At 46.9% G+C, this 11101-nt stretch overlaps 1 protein-coding gene across 5 annotated transcripts in view; it reads right to left on the bottom strand.

Annotated features, from left to right (window-relative positions):
- The window catches only part of NRP1 (neuropilin 1), a 173449-nt gene that overhangs the window by 17933 nt on the left and 144415 nt on the right, over positions 1–11101 (bottom strand). For all 5 annotated transcript variants that reach the window (XM_014591504.1, XM_006158289.3, XM_006158287.3 and 2 more), the window contains exons 11-13: positions 10409–10553; positions 6412–6516; positions 1435–1494 (exon numbers count right to left, since the gene is read on the bottom strand). In XM_014591504.1, coding sequence (XP_014446990.1) covers positions 1435–1494; positions 6412–6516; positions 10409–10553 — 310 coding nt within the window. The remainder of the gene's footprint in view (positions 1–1434; positions 1495–6411; positions 6517–10408; positions 10554–11101) is intronic.

Here is an 11101-nt window from a genome sequence, read left to right on the forward strand (position 1 = left end):
CAGGAATGACTTTTCTTTTATCCTACAGAGGGATTCAAGATGAAACAAATTAGTTGGCAACTTCACAGTGGCTTTAAGTATCTCTTTTGTGAGAGAAGAAACTAAAACAATAGTTTAACTATTCACTACATTATCAAAACTCTCTAATTTCACCTCACATCTCTTGCACATTCCCGAGGGTCCCAGAGATCCAACTGCTGCTTCCTATCCCTTCTCCACAGAAACTCATTCCAAGGGCTGAGAACCCTCAGGACAGGTAGAAAGGGCAAGGCTTGCCTCAGAAGGTAGATCCATGGGCTGGCACTCCAATCCCTGGAGGCCACGTTTTATAGCTTAAAAAGATAGGTGTAGAAGTACGGCATTTGGGGAATTGAGGCGGCTGCTGTTCTATTTCACCTTTTGGTATTTGGGGGTGTTTGGGCTGTATAGTAGCAGGAATTCTGTCAACGTGCACGTACCACAGGGAAACTGGGGGTTAAGTACAAACGAAGAGAAGTTGGTTTTGCAGTTTAATCAGGTCAATGGTGACAGCATCCTTTAAGGAAGCATACTAATTAGCGTGGGCCTTTCTACTTTCTGCCTAGCCGGGCCGTGTCATACTGTTGAGGAAACATTGATATACACCACACGCCCCATTAATAAATGACTTCGGAGGCCAAGGCCGAGTGAGCTTCAATAAAGGAAACAGGAGAAGCTGGAAATCTGACCTGTTCACCTTGCTCTAATGATTAACTTTAAAGTATTTAAAACCTCTGATTGCTTATACTGACTGTTTCCCTTCGTGTGAGTCTGTGGGGAAGAATTTCACAGAATACTAACAAAAAACAAAGGCCAGCAAGAGGAAGGCGGCCATCTAGCTGGAGCCGGCCTCTGATAAACAGCAAAGCGAGGGCTTTAAAAGTCGTTAGGCTTTTCTATTAATAAAAGGACGAGGAGGTGCAATTCCCGAGGGTGCTCCTCTCCCCATGCACAATTATAAACTGCGGTTTCCTGAACCCCGTTTCGTGGCCCGCCCACTGCTGTAAAACTGCCAACTCTGTGGCAGGCAAAACTGACAAACTTTGCCTGTCTCGGTTTTGCAGAATTGTGATGAAAATAAATAGCCGGGCTGCTGCCTGTGCGATTTCCCTCTCCCAGAGTTTGCAAACACAGTCCGTGTCCTAGATGTGCGCGTTTAAACAAAGTATGTTGCGGAGTTCCCCCGCTTGAGAGCTGGGATTGTCACCATTTGGCAATTACTGATGGAGAAGGAAAGCTCCCTGCCTGCTGCACGTACATGTGGATGAAAGGAAAGCAATGTTTACGGCTCACGCTTGGAGACCAGATGCTGCGTGGCATCCCTCCTTCGAGGCCTTTTGGGGAAGCGGAAACCGACAAGCACAGCCACACACTCTGCAGGAGGACAGGGGAAACAGCCGGCATGTCATTAGGTACCTGATTGCATCGTGCTGTCTATTACGGTTGGCTTTTCTGTGGTCAGCGCAGTGGTCCCACCTGCAAAACAAACCCAGTAACATGCGAATGTCAGAAAAGGGTAGGCAATTGACAGCCACACACGTCGTATGCTTACACATCTATTAGAGGCAAACATTCTCCAAAGAACACCCTTCCTTTAATTCCACTGTCATTCTTTCATTTAAATTTTGCTCGTCAAGATACCAGCTTCGAATGAACCATTAAAACAATTTTGCATTCACAGAGACAGAGAGGGAGAGGGGAGAGAGAGACAGAAAGAAAGTGAGAAAGTAACTCCCAGGGGGATGTCCACACTGCAATCCCTTCAACTCCACTCTCCTTTGGGGATTTTGAGCATACATGCACATGCACCTGGCGTGATCTTTTCAAGCAGCCAGGTCTGGGATACAAGCTGTGCAGCTGGCCACGTGGGATCCCACTGCCTTAGCCACGAGGCTGCCAGGCAGGGCCCCTGTACTTTTCTTTATAAGGAGTCCAGAAGGCAGGGAGAGTTTGCGACTTTGTTCCAAGGCCGTTCACTGATTTGCGGACCCAACATGACATACAATTGCAGCAGTGTAAAACAAAAGTCTCTGAACGTCCTCAGTGACCAGGCATGAGACTTGACCTAGACCTCTGTGCTTCCAATCACTCCTTCCAATCCAGGTAGTGGCTCCTCCTCCTTTTGCTGCTGTAGTCATTTGTTTTTCCCAAGGACACACACTCTGCCCAGCCTGTGGTTTGGCAAAGCTGGAGGAGGAGGCCAGGAAAAGGGACAGAGAGAAAGATGTCGTCACAGCCCTGAGGCACTGGAAGACTACACAGCGCCTAACATGGCCCAATTGGTCCGGGCTTACTGAGAACTCCTGGCCAGGGAGAGGCTGTGCCCTGTGGAGACTTGGCTCAACCATCTCTTCTTCTCCATCTCAGCTCTTTCCTCGATCCCACGATGCATCATTAGACTTCTGTTTTAAAGTCATGTTGCTAAACTCCCCCAGCCATGAGACTCACCTGAACGCTGGTAGAAATTGCAGTTTCCTATCCACCTGTCCTCTCTAGAGCCATCAGGATCAGAATAGGCACATGGCCTTGAAACCTGTCTTGTTTTAAAACTGAATTTAATTTTTAAAGGTTTATTTATTTACTTCTTCCAGGACAGAGTCAGAGACAGAGGTGGAGAGACAGAGAGACAGGGTTCCCATGCCATGATTCACCCCAGCTAGCACCATCCCGAACCGCAGGCGTGCATGTCTGGTACGCTCTGGAAGGTCCTGGGTCATGAATCCAGGACTTTTGCCATGGCGTCCACTTGTGTTCCCACCGTGGTACTCCCTGGCCTCCCTAAAATCTGTATTTTTGAAAGCATCTCAGGTGAGTCTTATAGCTCACTAAGTTTGGAAAACAACTGCCTTTCATTCCTAGGCACTGAGAAAGCCTCCTCTCCTCCGCATGTCTATGATGCAGGTGATAGAGGACATGGGTCTGTTATCCCGAGGGACGAGGCACCAGGCCGACGGGGGAGGACCTGGGGAGGCTAAGACCATGATGGCAGGTGATGGAGGAGGTGACACGCTGCCCTTGCTGCCAAGTTCCAACCGTGTCATTCCGTACAGATCTGTGGGTGATGTTTACTTGGGCCCGACTGGTCCTATAGCTGTCCCCGATTAGAAATCACGCCACACATGCATACGTGAGTCAGAGAGCTGTAAAACTGTGCTCTTGGAATTGTCTTCAGGGTTCTGAGCTGACCGACTGCAGCGTCAAGTCGGCTCGCCCTGCTCTCCCAGTAAATACTGCTGGGCGGGCCGTCACACGCATGGCCTCCACGCGGCAGGCCCCAGGAAGAAGGGATTATATATATTCTGGGTTAAGAAGGTGAGTCTATAATGGCAGAATTGGAGGGAGGCCAGCATACATTAGCATTCTGTTCCCAGTGGTCTTATAGGAGAAGGGCTCAAGGTGAAAATTCACTTTTTAAAACCGATATGCATTATCGGTTTTGTTATAGGTTGGGAGCCAAATTCCACCGTTGGGTACACACAGCTCCGATGTGAAATTCAGCCTCCCGATGCCTTTGAAGCCAATTGTATTATCTAATGACTTCAAAGGCATTTGCAAATGAGTAACTTCGGGGTGAATTTTCACCTCGGCAAGCAAGCTCGGAGAGCAAGTGCTCTCCTCTGGCCCAGACGCTGGAATTCCGGAATTCAGCGCTGTTAATTAGGACTGAGCATTTTGCTAAATGTTTCTCCCCCTCTGTATACAAATAGGTCACCTTAGGAGAAGAAACTAAATCCAGACCATCTGCGTTAAGGGACTAAACACAGCTAAGGACAGCGTGGAGCCCAATGTCCGTGCTCCCGCCTATCAGAGGTAAAGGAAGAGTGCTCTTGGTCTCACTGCCCCGAATAGCCAGAGTGTTCTTCGCTCTGACAGTAAAGCCAGTGACAAGAATTAGCCAAAGGGTGCAGAGTTGCACGAGCACCCAGGTGTGTTGCTGAGATGGGGTGTCCTGTGAGCTTGCTATTCCTTGTAAACAGCGATTTATGAGCACAGCCTTCTTCAGAAAACAAAAAGCAACATAGGGTCTTTTCAAAAAGAAAAAGGAAAACAAAAAGGCCTTAATGCATTCAGCAAATACGAAGTATGGGGCCGCCTTCTAAATATCACCTCTCCTTGACGGGGAAGCGAAATGGCATGATCAACACCCGGAAAGGTTCTCAGTCCATGCATGTATCTATGGAATTACTGAGACCAATGCATCAGCCTAAGAAAATAACTTTTTCTTCTTGCCGTAGTAATACGTAAAAAAAGAAATTAGAATGAATTTTCTTTCTGCCTATCCAAGAAATGATTTTAAACACTGTAAGTAAAGCAAAGCTTAAACTTCAACGGGCTTTCAGTGTCCCTCTGTAAAGGACCCCCGTTCTGGGGTGTGCAGCTTGCTGCCCTACGCGACTTGCTCCAGGCTACCGTTTTTGCCCTCTTTCATCCGAAGGCCTCGGTTTCAATGGATTCAGTCATCAGTTCAGACAGAAATGAGCAGGCCGGTTGTCTACGCAGAGCAAATCCGAGGCTTTGTTTCTAATGAATATTAACTGACCACTTTAGGGTTTATAAAGAAAAGACCCCCTTCACCAGAGGGCAACTGCAAACTGTATGCCGCGAAACTGCAGTGGTTCCTTTTTATGAGGAATTTCACAACGGATGTGTGATGGGGTCTGCGGAAAGCCTGAGGTTCGCTGCGGAGTGTTCACAGGCAGCCTGGGGAAGGTCCCACAGGCACTGGCACTCGGAAGGGTACTCTGGTTTTTACACCAGCTGGAGGGGTTTCAACTTGAACTTCGCATCTTACACAGAAAATGCCTCTGCATTAATTAAAGTAATTTTTGCAGCTTATAGCTAGTTACACAGAAAAATTTGCATTCAAAAGCCCATAGGCATGCTACCTTTATGGACCATATGAATGTAAGTGATGATCCTGGAAATGTGGAGGGAGACAGCTTTAGGAGGTGAGATTTAAATGTAAACCCAGCTTGTGGTACTAACTTTCTGGGCTAGACTATTATTATTATTATTATTATTATTCCTTCCCCCTTTATTTCATCGCAGAGTGCAGAGCTGTCTTGCTCCTTCAGGGGAGAGCTTTTGAAGTAATCGAAGATGTACTGTTGGACTTTTTCTTCCAGGTTTTGCACGACAACATTAGCCAGTACCATGGTCCTGTTCTAAAGTTACATGGCAGCGCCTTTGGTGTTGCCCATGGAAATGAATTGTTGGCTCTCTGAGTCCCTTCTGGATGAAAATACAGACTGCAGGGACCAGCAGTTGGTGTAATGGCTATATTGCTGGACTCCCATGTAGCTAACCATGGTTCGAGTCCTGGATCCGGTGGCTTAAACTCACACTAGGTGTGTGTGCGTGCGTGCCCAAGATCCTGAGAGGAGAATGGAGAAGAAGGGATTGTGGCATGGCCATCCTCTCTGGGGGAGTGATTTCTAGTTTTCTGTCTCTCTGTCTCTGGCAAGTGCACGCACCCTATAGCAAAAATCTCTCCAAAAAAAAGAAAAAAGAAAAAGAAAAAGAAAATACAGACTGCAATCAAGGGCTTGTGTTTAATCCGAAGTGAGCATCCAATGCGATAGGAAACTGCATTTTGAACCAGCTAGCAGTCAAGTCCCACGATACCTTTCACAACAATCAGGTGAAAATCCTAGCCACTTGGCCAGTTTCCAAATGGTGCAATCCCATTTCCCCACCTGCCTAGTATTTCCTCTGCCCTCCTAAGTGGAAGAGAAGGTCACTCTGTAGCTTTTAGGGTTTTAGGGATTCGAGTGCAACACTCTAGATTAATTAGTGAGGCGGCTGGCGCGCACTGTCTCTTACGCATTTGCTAGTCAGTGGTGATGTGAAATAACAACTAATTCCGCCTTTATACATTTAAATGGAAAATAATTTACAAAATCCCAACTTAAAAGCCACATTTCAAATACCAGCCTAATTTCATCAATTAGGTGGATAGGGAACCACTCAAAAAATTTCATCCTCATTAGAAGAGGAAAGTAAACATTCTCAAGTGTGTGGTTACCTAGGGATGGGGGGCGGGGCGGGCAGGTACGTGTGTTTTGGGAGGAGTTCGAGTATGAAGATGAGGATCCGTTAGCACGTTTAGCCAGCAAGAAATTCTCACTCAGCTAAGGTAATCCTAGCCCGTGGCTCTGAAAATGGTTAAAATCACTGTTGCAAATGGCTGTGGCTATTAAGAACACGGTGCGTGAACAGATGACGCGAGGAAATGAAAATGCACATGTCCGGCAGGGCTGCCGCTCTTTCCAGGGCAGCCACACCGCCCTGATGCCCACCCCCACGTGGACCAGGAGAACACACAGGCGTGAGCTGGTCCCGACAATGACACGCACGGACGCCATAGCAATGGGGTGAGGGTGGTCTCTGCACCTGCGAGCTGGGTGTCGTCACCTGTCCCGCTGTGGCAGTTGGCCTGGTCGTCATCACACTCGTCTACCAGGTTCCCGTTGGGAGTGGTCGGCCCGGCTGTCGGTGCTGAAACGAGACCCCGACCGTTATCTCACACCTCTGAAATGTATTCTCAAGCCTCCGCTTGTTCAATCTGTTAATACTTCTGCAGAACACTCAACTCTGTAGGAAGAATAAGGCAGGGGCATGATTTGTCTCTTCCAGGAGCTAAATCTACTTGGGTTTTGCAGGGAGCCTCAGAAACTGCTTGGGTCTGGTGTCGGATCCACCTCTGCTGGGTAGCGCTGTCCGCCCTGGCATTTTATACGTGGTTCCCTACATAAACATCCTTTTTCTGAAAAGCTTTTGAATTCTCACTGGCTATTTACCCATGATCCAGGAGTTGAGCATTTCGATGACAGAGATTTTGCCTGAACTATTTTCCCTTCCTTTTGCAAGATGCCAGAGAACTCACTCATGAATTCTTTCATACCTAGTGTTAACTAAGTTTGCTAAGTTTATCATTTTTTTTCCCAAGAGGGAGTCTTGACATTCAGATTTGCCGCAATATAGCTCTTTTACTAAAGAGTCATTGCGTTTCTCTGCGAGCAGCTTCCCAGCCCGGGAGCTCTCTCTCGAGCAGGTGTGTGAGGGGAGCTGTCTCAGATATCCTGGGGTCATTCCACCTGAACTCCCGAGGACTGCATTCCACCACTGGCAGTTATCCCCGTATCTTTGAGTTTGTAGTTGAAAAGCAGCCAACATTAATCAAAGACTGCTTTTGAAGTTCTCTAAATTTAGTTCAGCCTATTTTTTTTTTCCAGCCTGTTACTCATTTTTGCAATCTGTTTAATATTTTACAGTTTTCGGCATTACATTTCACTGTACTAGACTTGAGATAATGCATAGTTCTCTTGATGTCTGAGAAGCGGACAAGATGTGGGAAATGCGGGTTTCTGTTCTGATACAGCTCCTGGCCAGTAGGAAAGTGCCGCTCACTGCTGCTTCTCAAGACAAACCTGACACTGTTCGTTAGTGTGCTCTAGTACCGCTTAAAGTTAGGATGGATATAGAAATGTAACGAACTTTCGACTTCATCAGCTGCCCAAACACAGCCCACCCTAACTAGGAATGCACCCTGTATAGGTTTCAGACATACCTATTTAGGCTGCCATCCACACTGGAAAAATGCAGACGCATCTACTCTGAGTTTCATTCGTCTCTGCAACTGACTCAGTAGACTCCTTTCTGACAATCCAGAGTGTCTTCTCTAAGCTGTCCTTGCCCTTAATCATGTGCTGAATCATATTTTATTTATTTACTTTTAGAAAGGTTTTTGTTATAGGGCACGTGCTCTCGCTGGAGACAGAGACAGGGAGAGAGAGGAAAAAAGAGAGAGAAATCCCTTCTCCATCCTCCTCTTGGGATTTTGGGCAGGCATGCACACACATGCCTGGATTGAGGTTCAAGCTACCAGGTCTGGTACTCAAACCACAATTGGCCATGCGGGGAGTTCAGTGTCCTAACCACTACACCACCAGCTGGCCCCAAGCATTTTAAAAGTTGTCTTCATTTTGCTGATTTTTCTGCATTCTTTATAAAGGAGGGATCCCCAGGGGAAATGGCCCATGATTGTGCCTAGATTAAACTCAAGAAAGCAGAAAGTGAATGCTTTTTCTCCTCCAAGTTCATTATTTGAAAATATGTTATCTTCTGTGGTTCTGTTTCTTTCTTTTCTTTTTTCTTTTCTTTTCTTTTCTTTTCTTTTCTTTTCTTTTCTTTTCTTTTCTTTTCTTTTCTTTTCTCTTCTCTTCTCTTCTCTTCTCTTCTCTTCTCTTCTCTTCTCTTCTCTTCTCCTCTCTTCTCTTTCCTTCTCTTTCCTTCCCTTCCCTTCCCTTTCCCTTTCCCTTTCCCTTTCTTTCTTTCTTTCTTTCTTTTTTTTTTTTTTAAGTTTTTCTTTATTCCTGAGAGTGTACATGCATGCACACATGATAGTGAGACAGAGATAAGGACCCTCTGGAGGGTCTGGTCACATCCCTTCAGTCCTCCAGCCCTCAAGCATGTTAGGTTCCGGGTCTTCACATGTGTGCCCGGCATGTTCAGACTGACAAGGCCAGAGCTCTGAGTCCGAGTCAGTCACCATGGAGGATGTGGTTCTCTTGAACAGCGCACCACGGCAGCACCATGGGCCGGCCCTCTGACTATGTAAGTACGACTTCTAGTTCCAAACCAGATGGCCACTCACTGAAGACCGGACTGAACCTCATCCCCTTTCTGTATCTCTTTGGAGGTCTAAACGAGGCACAATACAGATATTTAACAAGGACCTGTTAAGTGATTTAAGGGAGGAGAAAAGACTCCCTCTCACCAATTGTGTTACTTTCCCGGATGTTGGTTTCTCACATGGCTCAGGTAACTTCCTCACTGTCATGAGCACTCAGAAACATCTGTAGGCAAATCCCTTCCCAGCCATTTCTACCACACTAGAGTTGATGCTGGCAGACTGCCACTGGGCTCAGCCTTTTCAACCATCCATTCACCCCACCGCCTAGATCAGGGTTGCTTCCGGAATCCAGGCTCAAGCCCTGCGTCCGAGCAGTGGACTCCCTTTTCCAGACGACCACATTTCGCAGTCAACTCAACGCATGTGTCTGCAGTAGGTTCAACGTACCCATCCCTTCTCTTTCTTGGCATCTTTACCAAAGCCCTGGCACATGGTCATTCTTGGTCTGTGTTGACAGTGATTAGATAATTCAGAGGGCTAGGACATGACTGTGGAGATGGAAACAACCCCACAGTGAAGAATGGGAGCTAATGGCCTGCTTTTAAATAAACACATAGGAAAACGGCTATGAATTATTCAAAGGCGTGCTGATTGATAGCTTGAGAGTCTGTAGAGCATAAGAAAAGTTTTAGGGTACTTAATGTGCTCAGGAATGTAATTAGATTTGGGTAGCTCGAAACACAAATAATTCCGAAACCACAAAAAGGTGGTATTAAAAAGCATTCTTCAAAACGACTATGAGCGTGTGCTTCATTGATTAACATCTGGGTGCCAACGACAGACCTGTTTGAGCCGACCTGGAGAAAGACTTCTATGGGGTGCAAAAGCCGGTATGAGGTTACTCATTCATGCCCAAATCTAAGGCAGATGGGAGTTCTAACGAACAAACGCAGTACGCAGTACAATAACCCATCCCAGCATTGGCTTCCTCCATTCCATATTGAAAGACAGAGGGTTCTGAGGTCACAGTATGAACTAAATCTGTCCATGATAGGACCCTCCTACAATGACCTAGGTTTACCCAATAGCCTCTTGAAGCAAGCCTCACTGTACTTTCATACATTATCCCATGTGAAGTTTTGTTTTTCTTCAGCTGCCTAAGAAATTCATCCATTGGTTTCTGGAGATCTCGGGCTGGGAAATGCTGCTTCCTGCTCTGTGTGATGGTACTTAACACCGTGGACAGAAAGTTGGATCAGACGTGGACCTCCAATCAGTATTTGAAGAGTCAGAGGAATCGGTGGTTACCAGGGGAGGGCTGGGGGCAGAGAGAAAAGGAACTACGTATGTGGTGAGCGGTTTACTGCGGAGTGATGGGAACCTTCTCGAGCGGGATGGAGGTGGAGGCTATATGACCACACTGCGAATGCACTGAACGTCTCTGAACTGTCCACTTTAAAACGGTTCTTTTTATATTTCATGAATTTAACTTCCATACATGACTTTAAAAAAGAAAGTCAAAGAAACAACCTCGCAGAGCCAGAGTGGTGCGAGTGTCGAAAGCGGAGGTCGGATTCCGAGGGGCAGCTCCATGGTACGTGCTGGAACACCGGGCCTCCCTGACGGGCAGGACAGAGGAAGGCCCGCCCAGGGCAAGGTGGCAGTTTCCAACAACCCCATCAGGGGCATGAGCACATGGAAAGGAAAATAAAAAAGGAGGAAACCAAAAGACAGAACGCTGGAAACTGTAATTACCTTCCACTTCACAGCCCAGCAGCTCCATCCGCAGCCCGAGTCCCCCGTGAGTGGCTCTCTCAGGGTAGATCCTGATGAACCGTGTGGAGAGAGGTGGAAACGTCCGCAGCTCGGGTGTGTCGTAGTTGCTATTGCCCTCAAAAGACTGCGAAGCATGAAAAACTCAGGTTATTAAGAAAAGAAAAAAAAGAGACTTTCTTTTGCAGATGTTTCTTTCCTTTTTAGGACTGTTAATAGGGCAGAGAAAGAGGCCTCGTTCCACCACATCTAAAATGGCTTATTACATCCTTTCATAAAGGAGGAAGGAAAAGGTCATCAGGCTTTGAGTGACAGATGCAGTTTCTCAGACACCTTGGAGTGCCCGCTGAGGCTGTACCGGAAGCTGAGCATTGACTGAGAGACATTTTAAATGATATGCTAGGGGGCCGGTGGGCAGTGTGGTGGTTAAGATGGCTGGATCCCACAAAGCCGGCTGTGCAGTTCAAGTCCCAGACCCGGTAGCTTGAAAAACATGCCAGGCACATGTGCATGCATGCCCAAAATCCTGAAAGGAAAATGGAGGAGAAAGGATTGTGGCATGGTCTTCTTCCTTGTGGCAGGGAAGGAGGTGATTTCTCACTTTCCCTCTTTCTCTCTCTCCGGTGAGCACACGCACCCCATAGTGAAACTAAAAATAGTAGTAATATATATATA

This window comes from Tupaia chinensis, unplaced genomic scaffold (assembly GCF_000334495.1).
Source record: "Tupaia chinensis unplaced genomic scaffold, TupChi_1.0 Scaffold000578_2, whole genome shotgun sequence".
In the NCBI taxonomy this organism is placed as follows: Eukaryota; Metazoa; Chordata; class Mammalia; order Scandentia; family Tupaiidae; genus Tupaia; species Tupaia belangeri.